Source organism: Hemiscyllium ocellatum, chromosome 20, assembly GCF_020745735.1.
Source record: "Hemiscyllium ocellatum isolate sHemOce1 chromosome 20, sHemOce1.pat.X.cur, whole genome shotgun sequence".
Lineage (NCBI taxonomy): Eukaryota > Metazoa > Chordata > Chondrichthyes > Orectolobiformes > Hemiscylliidae > Hemiscyllium > Hemiscyllium ocellatum.
This window is the reverse complement of record NC_083420.1, coordinates 48,263,942-48,278,912: the sequence shown is the minus strand read 5'-3', so window position 1 is coordinate 48,278,912 and position 14,971 is coordinate 48,263,942. Positions and strand designations below refer to the sequence as shown.

At 39.9% G+C, this 14,971-nt stretch overlaps 1 protein-coding gene across 1 annotated transcript in view; it reads right to left on the bottom strand.

The window, feature by feature from the left end:
- Window positions 1-14,536, bottom strand: part of foxk1 (forkhead box K1) — a 133,754-nt gene extending 119,218 nt beyond the window's left edge. The window contains exon 1 of the mRNA XM_060840825.1: window positions 13,979-14,536. Coding sequence (XP_060696808.1) covers window positions 13,979-14,394 — 416 coding nt within the window. The 5' untranslated portion in view covers window positions 14,395-14,536. The remainder of the gene's footprint in view (window positions 1-13,978) is intronic.
- Between the last annotated feature and the right edge of the window lie 435 nt (window positions 14,537-14,971).

Here is a 14,971-nt window from a genome sequence, read left to right as displayed (position 1 = left end):
TCTGACCTATCGCCCGTTCTTCCACCTTTGCCCCTTCCCATCACTCAACAGCGTGATCAGGTCCCCCTTGTCCTCACTTTTCATCCCACCAGCCCCTGCATTCTAAGGATCATTCTATGCATTTCAGACAACTCCAACAAAATGCCACCACGAAACACATCTTCCCTTCACTCCCCTATCTGCATTTTGCAGGGATTGTTCCCTCCAGGATATCTAATACATTCCCACAAGCACCAACACCAAACACCTCCCCACACACCTTCCCATGTAACCACAGAAGATACAACAGCTGTCCCTTCACCTCATCCCTGCTCACCATCTAAGGGCCGAAACAGTCTTCCAGGTGGAGCAGCATTCCACCTGTACTCCTCCAATCTTGTTTATCCGGTGCAGTGAATGCAATACGGTCTAGCCTACGTAGGAGAAACCAAATGCAGACTGGGTGGCTGCTTTGAGGAACACTTGCGGTCTGTGCATAATCATGACCCTGACCATCCCATAGCTGATCATTTTAACACAGCATCCTGCTCACACACCCACATGTCTGCAATGTTCCAGTGAATCACAGCGCAAACTGTAGGAACAACACCTTATCTTTAGACTTGGCATTTTACAGCCTTCTAGACTCAATATTGAACTCAACACCTTCAAACTGCGATCCATTTCTTCCCCTTCTTTGAATTTGCTATATTTTGTTACTAGATCCTCCCCTACACATCCCCACCCCAGGGGGGCGGTTGGTCCTTTCAAATCTGCAGGAGACACAGTATTGTTCTCCCACTCTGATCACTTAATCTGAGCTATTAACATCTTTTCTCCACCAGCATCCTACACCCACTACCCCCTCCCCCCAATCAAAGTATAACACAAATGCAGTCCCTTCCACACTTCACTCAGCTCTATTAAGAATCATGTAGACTCAAAACATTCGCTTGCTCTCGCTCATTGATGCTGTCTGACCCGCTGTGATCTCCAGCATTGGTTGTTTTCACTGCATCTTCATTCAACTTATTTGCCTTGTTCTAGTAACTATTGACTAATAAAATTGGTTTTGACATTTTTTATTGACCAAACCCCCATCCAATCCTTCCTCAGCCTCAACAGCTTTGTGATAAATAAAAGGTAACCATGCATGAGGATTAGGTGATAATTTTGATTTAAGCCAAACTCTTCATTTCTCTATTATCTTTAAAAAGGCCTGCAATATTGCCCTTGCTCACGTGCATCAGCAGAATGTTGTAGATCAGTTCTAGTATCATGCTGTACTTACTAGGTGAGAAGACCACAGGAGGGAAAATCAATTTGGCTGCTATCACATTGGCTGCTGCAATTCCCTATCTGCCAGGGCCAGGTTCCCAAATGACAAATGAATAATCCCCTTGTGATGATGTTAGTTGAGGAAGAAATAGTGGCCAAGGCACTGGGAAAACTTCCTGCGTTTCTCCAAAGAGTACCATGAGACATTTCACACACAACAGATGGATCTCAACTCAATTTAGCACTTCATCCAAAATGAGAGAACCCTTTGATAATGCAACACTCCCTAAAATATCATCCTAGTTTAGTGCTGAAACTTATAGTAGAGGTTAGTGAAGCTCCAGAAACTACACTTTTTTTTTCCCTAGAGGAAAGATATATATCTTCTACTTATGAACAGTGTTCTCTTTGTTCAGATGTGATCTTAGTTCAGAATGCACATTCTGCAAGATATCACTTAGTCATTTGCATTGATGAAGTTCCGTAACATGTCTCTACTAGCCTTTACATTGGTTCAAATATCCCTTTAATCTCTAAGAGAAAGTTTAAACCTACGATCAATTCAATTACGTTAGTTTTTTTAAACAGATACCACTTGTCAATTTTCATTTTACAAACTACCTTTCACTCAGACACAATGCAACTATTTTTGAAGCTCATGGCTGACAAACCCTGCTGCATGACTTATTTTATGATTTCCTATGGGTTTTCTGTCCAGAGGTGGGTAACCACAGGCCATGTCAAACTAACAACCCCACAGCCAAAAGCATCAATTATTCACCACTTGAGCATTCAATGATCTACTGTTTTTTTAAAAATAAATCAAAATTTTTAAAAAAGCATTAAGTTTAACTGTTTCTGAAAAGCCATGTTTTTTTCTTCTCAACATGTTCTGTAAAAAACATTCTTAATTTAACAATATTAATCATTGAAGTTGTCCAATACAGATATCAAAAAGTAGATTACCTTCAGTTCACAATCAATATGACTTTTAGTATACAAATGATTTATTGCATTTCAATATTTCTAAACATGTCAAATGATTACCTACAAGTAGGAACACATCCCTAGGCAGTTCACAGGGATAAAGTAGTAAAAGAAAAATGCCAAGTCAAAGGGGGAGTAATTAAGAGGAATAATTAACTGTTTGGATTTTACACAGGTCCTAAAAGGTAGAGGAAATTGGAGATGCCAAGAGGCACAGGCAAAGAATTTGAATAAAGTAATAAACACGGAAAATTAAGAATTACTGTAACACACAGTAACTCTTCAAAAAACTTGCTTATTTTTCAGATTTCCAGCAACCACTATGTTTACCTTCTGGATTATGTGAATTGAAAGGCTTGATCAAAGATGAAATTAAACTGTAATTTTATATTTAAAACCTTAATGCAGTAGTATGAAAATTTATCAATTGATGGATGGTCACTACAGTTTACTGGTATCTACCTATTCCTTTTCCCAGAAACACTCATTCCCTTCTTCAAATACAATTTGTACAAATGTTGCGTGTAATTTTGGCTTGAACACATAATTTACAATAAATGCAATTCTAAAGACAATAGAACCCTAAGACATAGGAACAGAAGGAGACCATCTGGCCCAGTGAGTTCACTCCACCATTCAATGAGATGGTGGCTAATCTGATAATCCTGGACTTAACACAGCCTCTGCAGTAAAAGAATTCCACAGATTCACAACCCACCAAGAGACAAAATTCCTTCCTTAAATCATTTATTTGCTCAATTTCTTTAGAAACATAAAACTTAGGAGGAGGAGGAGGAGGAGTAGGCCATTCAGCTCTTCGAGCCTACTCCACCATAACTATGACCATGGCTGATCCTTCATTCAATGCAATATTTCCACTTTCTCCCAAATGCCTTGATGCCTTTAATAGCTAAAAATTTAATTAATTTTCTTTTATATTCAATGACTTAGCCTCCACAGCCTTCCATGGTACAGAATTCCACAGGTCATTACCCTAAATGGCCTAAGCTGTATCCTGAGACTGTAAGTGAAAACAGAAGCTTTTTCTGAATCAAAAATAAAAACTGACAATCTACTCAGATTTAATTATTTTTCCACCTTTTTCTTCTACAAAGGCAAGAGACAGGGAGGCTAGATTGTGCAAGAGTATTTATACTGGTTTGTAAATCTAGTAGTGGGGTTTAAATCCAGCCAAACTGTTGAAATGTTGGCTGTAAGGATTCTATATTAAAAAGTAGTTTGGGCAATTTCAAACCAGTTTTTAGGACTGTTAGTACAGAATTGCCCAATGTTTGACTCCCTGTTTGGCAACTTCCCAGGCTACAGACTCACTGGCCTAAAAGCTGGAAAATTATGACATTGATATGAGCTAGGTGTGGCAAATACACACAGCCAGAGTGCTTGATATACTGACACTGACTGCAGAAAGGGAAAAAGTGCTTCCTTGCCTCAAACTAGCATCTTTGTTTCTTGAGCAACAAAAAACAGGTCAGACAGCAATAGTGAAGGAGAAACATTTAACGTTCTCTGAACTTACAGCTTTAATGTAAAAAAGTATGGAATTGCAACCCTACAAAGTTTTTACATGATTTGGAAGGGTTTTACTAAGAGCTGGCTTCCCAAATTTTTATGTTACACCCACATGACCACAACAAGGTATACAAGATCAATATTTCGACAGTGACGTAAAGCTTTAAATAATTGTTATACATCTCTGAATGGGCAGCAGCAATCTATTAATGTAAAAATCAGAGAAATTGTGAGCTACAACTAAAAAGAATATTTCAGCTATAGACACGATTCAAATCCTATCCTTGGCTAGTATTCCGATTTTCAGATCTTCCACATTCATGTGTCTGCTCCTTAGACCCAGTCTCTGAGGTTCAAGGGTGACTTTCTTAAACTCTGGAGTTGTGTCCAGTGGTGACCAATTGTGCAACACTAGACCCACAAACCCTGCCACAGGCAGAGCTGGTGGTGTTTGGTGGAGTATGTATGTGGGATGCTCAGGTTTTCCCCCACTCCTTCCACTGTTTGTGCTTGTCCTCCATCTGGGCCTGTTGGCTACACTCAAAAACAAATGCTCTCACAGATGCTTCTTCTCCAGTTTGGGTGGTCTTGGGCTAGAGATTTCTACGAGTCAGTGGGGATATTGCATTTTATCAGGGAGATTTTGAGAGCTTCTGAGAAGCATTTCCTCTGCTCAACATGAAGTTGTTCAGAAACTTGTGTAATAGGAGAATCATGGCTTTAATGTACTGTGAATGGTGGAGAGTGATAAATTTCTGTAGGCAACCAAAACTATACCAGAGTCCGTCTTGGTTGACAGAGCTGAAGGCCTCAGATGTCAAAGGCGGCCATGTTTAGAGATTGTTGCTACTCTGCACTTATTCTGGACACGTCTTGCTGTGAAGATCATATCCACTGTGCCTCTTGATAGAAAAAAACCTGCGTGGTGAATCTGGTAGGGGATCTTCAACCATTGGAAGAGGGTGACGGAGAAGTATTTTCACAATGACATGCCTTGCCCCAGACAGCAGGGAAACCCATCTATAGTTACCACATTTGGTCTCATCTTCCTTCTTGAGGATGGTCACAATGAGTATCTCAAAGGTCGCTTGGCTTTCCTCCTTCCAGATGAGCGAGATGAAATAGTGTACATCAGCCAAACTCAAGAAAATATTGTAATGTATTTACGAGTAAAACAAAAAGTTTGAAAGAGAGGCTGAATCAACCCAAACAAAAGGCATCAGCAAACAGAAAAGCAAAATTCTTTGTCCCCACAAGAATACAATCTTCGATGTCCCCATTCTACATGGAAAGAGTGATCAAAGAGAATAAGGTACAATAAAGGAAGAAATGCAAACTGTACACAGAGGAACCTTGATTATCTGAAGGACACGGGCGGACAATATTTCGTTCACTTAAATCAAATTCCGGATAATTGAATGCCGGACAACATAGTTTTGCCAAGCATCGGGACCTTGCGACCTTGCCAGATAATCCAATATTCGGATAATCAAATGCCCGATAATCGAGGTTCCCCTGTACAGGGTGACCCCCATCTCCATATCTGTGGAATTGTTTTCTGTGGTTTCAGTTACCTGCGGTATACCACAGCCCAAACATATTATAGGGGACCTTCCGAAACCAAGGACCAGAAAGCTACTGGGAAAGTAACTTTCAATTTTAAATCACTCCTATCTGCAGTTTCAGGCTTCAGCGGTAGATTTAGGAACATATCCCCTGGGGTACAGGAGGACTACTGTATAAATAAAAATAATTTTTGTTCACTTCAAGGCAAGCTCAATGCTAAAACTGAGCAGTGCAAGAGAAGAAATCATAGTTCTGCATTACACCACAGTCAACACTATTTAATTTAAAACACAGAGCAGGAAAGGTGTGATCTGAAGAATCAAACTCCAAGCTTTATACAGTACAAACAGTTCTTCTATAACATGATGGTTGCGTCCTGTGCAACCTTGCATTATAGCAAAATCGCGCTTCAGAAACAGCACTTAAAGTGTTGGCAATGTAATCACATTCAGCTATACATTTTTAAAATCCGCACTTTAGAAACAGTGTCCCCAATTCATCAATAGCATTACAGCAAATTCACGGAAACGACACATACATTATAACTGAATGACCATTGACCCCAAACTGACTGGACTCAAATAATGGGAAGAAATTCCTGATGAAGGGTTCTTGCCAGAAATGTCAATTCTCCTGCTCCTTGGATGCTGCCTAACCTGCTGTGCTTCTCCAGAACCACACTCAATTCAAATAACTGGAAATGTAAGCTGCTCCAGTCTCGCTGTGCAAGATGATTTATAAATGGTTTTACACAGTAAGAATTAAGCAAGTCAAATTCAAGCCTAGAGTCTGACCACAATGAAGTCATGTTTAATCCAGTCCTGGCCTACAGCATATGGCCTCTAAAACCATTCTCCTATGCCTGAAGTGACATTTATTAAATTTGCTCTTGAAGCACAAAGGCCATCATAGCCAAACAAAATTCTTAGTATCTGCAACGTTTTGACAGATAACTGAATAAATTAGGAAGAGGATCTTTAGCCAACTTTTCCTTCCTTAAAACAAGACTCTGAAAGCAATCACAGCACACTTTTCATCATTTCTGCTGAGATCAGTATCAGTATCAAAGATGACTGAATTTGCATTTATATAGTGCTTTAGAATGACCTCATATGTCACAGCACTTCATAGTCAATTGAGTACTTTTCTGGAGACAGTGACTATTGTATTTTTGGAAAGCAAATCAGCAAATTTGCATACAACCAAGACCCCACAACAGCAATGCAATAACGACAGTCAAATGTTTTAAGAATGTTGGTGGAGAGATAAATATCAATTTTTATATCTGGGGAGCTCTCCTGCTCTTCTTCAAATAGTGTCACAGGATCACACTTAAGTTTAATATTTCATCTGTAAGACAGCATTTGGAGACACTAGAGTGTCACTCTAGCTCACATGCTTCACTGTAACACCTTTTGACTCCGATGAGAGTATTTCCGCTGGATCAAAACTGAAACTTCAATCCAAACGACATCTAATCTGCAACTGGTCAATCTGATGAACATGCTGCATCATGGAGTAGCCTCATTACAACAAACTAAAATATTCTGTTGCTAGTTCATGGGTACAGTTATAAAATTGAGGTCATGGTGGCAGATTCCCGAAACTAGGTTTGTAAGTGACACATTCAAAAACTGTCTATATTCTTAAATGCACATGAATCTTGTAAAACCTTGAGCTGTTTCCAGTTACACTGCAAATACAAAGGAGGCAAGAAAATCACTTTGTTCAAGTGACTTAATTGGACAAAATGATGCATTATGGAGGTGTACTAAAATATCACCATGAATATCTGGAATTCTTCCCCCAAACACCTACGGATGCTAGATCAATTGAAACTTACAAGATGGAAATCTTTGGGTTTGGTTAGACAAGGATTTCAAAGAATCTGGAGAAAAGACAGGCAAAGTATACACATTAACGCTAATCAAGCAGAAAGACAGAAAACCCAACTTCTGTTTCTATATTACCAACTGAATTATTTTGCTTCAAACTAGATAGCCAGAGGAACTCAATGAGCATCGAGAACATTGCTATAGTCTCTCCTTCCTTTGGGGTTTCACATTTACACGTTGGTATTTAAGTATGCAAGCAAGAGAAAATCTGTAAAACCTTGTTTCCATTTACGTGTCAGTAATTCGCTTTAAACGTAAACTGAAATAACCCACATGCAAAATTCAACTGCACTGTGACCTCAATAAGAACAAAGATGCCCACACACAAACAATGCTTCAACACCCTATCATAACAACGTGCTCAAATCAAGTGATTTCTGTTTGGAAATGTTCATGCATTGTAAAAAGAAATTAATGATTTGTGTGCCATTTTTTCTCCATTATTGACAGCACACATTCAATTTTTGAATTGTGAAAATAATAAAATACATTTGGTACAATATGCCACAAAACTTCACAAAATGCCAGCAATAATAATTTAATACAAAAGCATTCAAAAACACTGGAGTGTCACATTAGCTCACATGTTTAAGTATGGCTTCATCGTATCACCTTTGGACTCTGGTGAGCATAATCCCACTGGACCAAGACTGAAACTTCAACCCTGCATCTGAATGTGGCCAATCTGGTGAACACGCTGCATCATGGAGTAGCCTCATTACAACATCTCATAACGTACTAAAAAATCATTTGTTGCCAGTTAAATCATACAGTTATAAAATTAGGGTCATGGTGGCAGATTCCCAAAACTAGGTTTGTAGGTGACACATTCAAAAACTGTCTACACTCTTAAACGCATATGACATCTTGTAAAACCTTGAGCTGTTTCCAGTTACATTGCAAACACAGAGGAAACAAGAAAATCACTTTACTCAAGTGACTTAATCGGACATAATATAGAATACAATTGGAAAAATACTCCATACTTGACAATTTCCACGTTATAAAGTACTCACCCTAATCCAAATGCTTAATCAACCTCACTAAAACTTCATCATTATCTATACTGACCATACATACAACTGTATCCCATGTAAAGAGACATGGAAGAATTTAATTTTACTTCCTAGAGCATGATATTAGTACATGTACGTGTATCTCATTAAATTTTCAATTAGCACTGATAACAGAGTTATGGTACAACACATTCATTCACCAGAATACAGTTGTTCCATTTGAAAACCAATAATACATTTTCAAATTACTTGGAATTAAGTTAATAGGACTTATAATAATACAATAATAAAAGTGCAATCTCCTTTAAGTTTGCAATCTACCAGTCTCAAAATATCTGTTAACATAATGGGGGAAAATCTGAAATGACAACTTAATGAGCTAAAGTCTCCGGGGAATACATTTCTCATTTCAGAAGAAAGGTCAGTGACCATAAAGATCAGCTCTGTTTCTCTCTTCATAGCTTCTGCATGAGCTACTGTATATTTTCAGTAGTTCCTACACTTACCTGACTGGAATACTAGTACTTCAGACAGCAAGATCAAATGCATTCAAAATTTTAAAGATTTGGAGGTGCCGGTTTTGGACTGGGGCGTACAAAGTTAAAAATCACAACATCAGATTACAGTTCAATAGATTTATTTGAAAGCAGTAGCTTTCAGCACCACATAAAGAAGGAGCAGCGCTCCAAAAGCTAGTGCTTCCAAAATTTTAAAGCTTGTCTCATTTGCACACTTACTTATTCATTTCACAGTTTGAATTTTGTAGATATAGAGGTGACATCATTGCCTGTCTGGGTGGATAAACCCTGAAATCAGACACCAAAGTTGACTAAAATTTGATTTATGCAAGCTAACAGAAACATTAACTTAAATACTATAAATGACCCATTGAGTTTCCATTCACACAAACCTACATGGCTTACAAAGAAATGAAAGGCATTAGGCCATCTGTAAACCACTACTAATATTATGAAAATCTAGAGACAATGTAGAAGTAATCAATGAATCAATCTAAAATTATTCCCACGGGGATAGACACAATCACAACAAAGCTCCTTTCCAGTCTTTTTGATTCACTCTTTCACAAACTGCAGCTCACCCAAAATTGTACTGGACTAACATAAGATGGATTCCCGATGAAGAGCTTTTGCCCGAAATATCGATTTTCCTGCTCCTCAGATGCTGCCTGACCTGCTGTGTTTTTTCAGCACCACTCTAATCTAGACTCTGATCTCCAGCACCTGTAGTCCTCACTTTTGCCTATAAGATGGGAACAGTCTAATTTCCACTCCATGTTCACCAATCTCTCCATGCAACAATTTCAAAGCATCTATCCTTTCCTGCAAATGTCCACATCCAATGGCTTAGCAGCAACGACATAAGTAGGTGTAACATACATGTCAGCATGATTTATTTTCCTTCATTAAATTTAATCAGCATTAATCCTCTTAAGTCTTTGTTTAGTACAGTTATTTTACGGTCATTTTCATAAATATACTACATAAGAAAATATGTCCCTCTCCAATGGCAAAGAACTAGAGTATAGTACTTGTAATGTCCTGCACCTCTATGGTTTGACAATACCTATTGATGATAGTCTCATATTCCTCTATTCAAATTTTTTAATTTATTCATGGGATAAGGGTAACACTGGCTAGGTGTCCCAGAACATTGCCTGGGTCTCTGGATTAACAGTCCAATGATAATACCATCAGGCTGTTAACAAACCCTAGGAATTGACCCATGACTTCAACTGGCTAAGAACCTCAGCAAAACACATGGTGCTATGTGAATGAGTTAAGCAATCGTTTGGAATTTTAGTTCCAAAATGAATCATTAATCCATTACATTGCCAGGGGACACAGCAGGATGTAGACAGGCTGGGAACTTGGGCAGAGAAATGGTAGATGGAATTTAATCTGGGCAAATGCAAGCTGATGCATTTTGGAAGGTCAAATGCAGGAGGCAAGGATACAGTAAATTACAGAACCCTTAGAAGCATTAACAAAGATAGATCTAGGCATACAAGTCCACAGCAGGATGAAGGGCTTATACATGAAATGTCGACTCTCCTGCTCCTTGGATGCTGCCTGACCTGCTGTACTTTTCCAGCACCACAGTTTGTGGCCAAACTAGAGTTCTATGTAGCTGAAACATATTTTGTCAATTTTAATACTGTCTCAACTGATGAAGGCGAGCATGCCATATGCTGCTTTGCCCACCTTATCCACTTTGTTGCCATTATCCGAGAACTGTGTCAGCAAAGTTTAAAGGAGATGTGAAATGCGAGTTTTTGTTTTTTTTCACATAGAGGGTGGAAAATGCCTGGAATGCACTGCCAGAGGAGATGGTAAAAGCAGATAGAAGAGGCATCTTGATAGATACAGGAATCGATAGCGAGCCGAAGGATACAGACTGTGGACAGCAAAAGATTTTTAGTGTAGAAAAGTACATCCAAGGGCCTGTTCTTGTGCTTTATTTTTCTTTGTTAATACAAGTAGCTCTCCAGTACACTAACTTCCACAAAAATGTATGATTCCTACATAGGGATGGCCATCCCTTTATGTTATACATCATCAAGTATCATTGAAGTGACCATCTTCAGTTCCAAAGCCTTCCATCTTCATTGCAAACTATTCAAAATTTGAAGCAAGCCAATCATACTCATGCTGCCACAACTTCGTTATTCCCCATTTTTTTGCAAATCCACACACTGATGCATGATAAGGTCTGCACAGAAGAATGAGAATGCAGAACTGCAACAATAGATTACTTACAGTGTGGAAACAGGCCCTTCGGCCCAACAAGCCCACACCGACCCGCCGAAGCGCAACCCACCCATACCCCTTAACTAACACTACGGGCAATTTAGCATGGCCAATTCACCTGACCCGCACATCTTTGGACTGTGGGAGGAAACCGGAGCACCCGGAGGAAACCCATGCAGACACGGGGAGAACATGCAAACTCCACACAGTCAGTCACCTGAGGCGGGAATTGAACCCAGATCCCTGGCGCTGTGAGGCAGCAGTGCTAACCACTGTGCCACCGTGCCGCCCCAAAATTGGATGTGAAAAAATATGGAGATTATACAAATTTAAATGGACAGTTTCGACAAAGGTTTTTATTTAAAAGAAAAAAAAAGGCCCAGTAATCCAAGCAACGGCAAGCATTGGAATATTAAACTCTTGACACGACAAAATAGTGATCTCATCTCTCTTCCAGAAACCATCATCCTACTTACAGCAGTCTAGGAACTGCCAAGAGAAGAAACATATCTAACCATGGGAAACAAAGGGGGAAAAAAAATCAGCTAAGAAAGAGGATCATTATCAGGATACTCTTAAAGGACCATCCTAGAACAGCAGTACTTGCAGGCTAACAGAAGGATACCTGCCAATTCCCATAAATACAAGAGATGCACGTGCAAAGAATCAGATATGAAATAAAAAGGCAGCACATGGGCATTGAAATCCTAAGATATGTTTCTCAAAATCACACACCAATTTTTGCAGGTTGCAGTATGTTCAGTTATTACGTAGAAGCAGGAAATTTTCATTATCCAAACTGTAAAAATACCAAGAAACACATATGAGTGGTTTGCAGAAATTATATATAAGTATCGGGAGAAATTCCAACACCTTCTTTATTGCGAGATGACAACTAGTCAATACAGATTCAATACACATCAAATGCAATGAAGACTGAAAGGGAAAGTCCCTTATTCAAATTCTAAGAAATAAAGTATTTTCCGAAATATTTCACTTCTCCTGCAAATGGAAACCATTTGCAGCCTTTAAATGAGAGGAGGATACCAACAAATGCAAGTCAATTCTCTGATAAAGTTTACACCTATTTTACAAATCAACTCTCAGGCAAGTAATCTTTCCTAGTGACACTGCAAATTCTTAAAAATCTTCCAAATAGGTTTTTTTTACACGAGGGTAAAATATTTGAAGTGGCTCATTCAGTTGTAATAACAGCTCAATATCACTCTCGCAGATGAAAATCATAATTGAAAGAAATTGCTTCTTCATTAAAAAAAACAATTTTACTAGATGGTGCTTCAATTAGTACAGGTCATTCGAATTACACTTCCTGTCAGCAACAAATAAAAGACTTCGGATTACAGTTTGCCAACTCATCAGAAAGTGTTTTTCTAAACAATTTGTTTTTATTACGAGGAACTGGATTTCTAAGAATAAATTATTTCTTACTAGCATTTCCAATCAATCCATTTAGCATTAGTCTATTCCTGTGCTCTTCTGTCAATTTAGCCCAGTAGAATTAAAGGATTGTTGTTGTACTGTCTCACCTGTCAGTTGGGCAGAAAATACTTCTATGGAACAAATCTATGAGTTTGGAAATTTTCCCAGTGTGCTAAACAATATTTACCAAACAAAGTCAAATAAACTGTACTTAGTGGTTGTTCTTATCTTGTTGCTGTGTCCAAACTGGCAGCACAATGGACTATGTCAAAAGTAGTTCATATTTTAAAATGTCCTGAGATCATGGAAGACATTACATAAATGCAATGATTCTCTTCTCCCATGGAGTTTTTTTTGAGGGGTGAAACTGCATCTTTTATTTAAACCTATGAGTTTCATTCAACATGGATACATACTCAAAAGTAAGCACTTAAAACATACAAATACTAATACATTTACGCTTAAAATGTTCTAATAACAATTCTAAAAATCAACTCATTTTAATTTATAATTCCACAAGAAACCACTTCATTCTCACTAGTATACATGCAAATCAAGATTTACTAAATAATTCATTTGACCACTGTGCTGCATTTCCTGAAAATCTCGTGGAATAAATCAGTGTATATGTACATCCTGTTGCCAATTTGAAGAGGGAAAAGCCATAAGATGACCTGCTAGAGCCAAGTTAAAAAAAATCACACAACTCCAGGTTATAGTCCAACAAGTTTAATTGGAAGCACTAGCTTTCATAGCGCTGCTCCTTCATCAGGTGTCACAACTACCTTATGAAGGAGCGACACTCTGATAGCTAGTGCTTCCAATTAAACCTGTTGGACTTTAACCTGGTGTTGTGTGATTTTTTTTAAAACTTTGTACACCCCAGTACAACATCAGCATTTCCAAATCATGGCTGCTAGAGCCAAAGATTTTACAGCACAGAAAAAGGCCATTCAGCCCACCAAGCATTTTATATTCAATATAATGCATGCGGAGATATTCTAAGCCCATTTTCCAGCACCTGGTTTGCACGCTGTGGCTCATCAAAGGATTTAAGTAGTACTTAGATGCCTCCTGCCTCTAGCCATCTTTTCAGAAGCAAGTTAGTTTCTGTTCAGTGCTTTAACAAAAACAAATCAAACCAGGAGCCCCACAATGAACACAATGAAGTCATGGCCAAGTGCGACATGAATTTTCGTTGAGCTCCATGTGTGGATTTCTCTTCCTAATCGCAGGATCGCCTCCTCTCCCCCCGCTTCTCCAAACTTGGCTCTGACACGCTGTCTACTGGCTGTGTTTACATTACATACTTGGGGCCTAGTCGCCAGGTGGAAGTCTCCGCCCTGGAGTTGTCGAGTAGCCGGCTGACGCAGAGACCAAGCCCGGCTTCGGCTTCCACTCCCAACCCGGTGTAGGCCTCAATTTATTTTTTCCCCCCTTTTACCGGGGGGGGGGGGGGAAGAATAAGAGAAGCTGTGTTTGCGTTTTGTTTGTTTATTTATCTTTGCGGTCTACTCACTGTCGGGGTAGCGGCAGCGGCGGAGCTCCCCTCCTCTGGAAGACTCCGTCCACGAAGACGCCGTTCTTGCCCAGACACTTCAGGTAGAAGTGCGGCTCCTGGAAGGTGATCTGCAGGTGCCGGCGGGAGATGAAGCTCGAGTGGCCCATGTTCACGTCCACGGGGCCCTGGCTCGAGTTGCGGCCGATGGTCACCGACTCCTGCCGCATCAGGTACTCGAAATCCCGGCCCTCGAGCTTGGCGATAGCGGCGTCGGGCGGGGCCTGCGGGTCGAGGCCCAGCTCCCAGCGCACGGCGCCGCTCTTGAGCTGAGCGCTCAGCCGGCTCGGGCTGCACGGCGCCGACTTGAGAGCCAGCAGCGCCCGGGCGCCCGTGTCGTCGCCTTCGCTGTCGGAGGGGAAGAGGGCAGCCTGCATGGCGCGGGCCTGGCCGGGAAAGGTGCGAGAGGCGGACAGCCGGCCTATGGGGTAAACGGCAGACGGGGGTAGTCCGAGGCCTGCGACTCACTGTCCGCCACTAGGCACAGCCTCCAGTCGGCGGCTCAGCAACGCCGAGTGCCTCCCGTTAGACAGGAGTCATAACAAGCAGGGGGAGGAGAGGCAGAGAGAAGAAAAACCCGGAGTGGAGTGCCCCACCGATACAAAACACACAAACATTTAAAAATCACACAGACAAACACAAATATTCAAAACACACAAACAAAACATTCAAAATACACACAACATTCAAAATACACACAACATTCAAAATACACACAATATTCAAAATACACACAACATTCAAAATACACACAACATTCAAAATACACACAATATTCAAAATACACACAACATTCAAAATACACACAACATTCAAAATACACAATCAGAAAACAGAATACACAAACAACTTTATAAAGATTTATAAAATTGTGAGGGGCATGGATATGGTAAATAGACAAAATCTCGTAGGGAAGTGCAAAACTAGAGATTTAAGGTGAGAGGGAAAAGATTT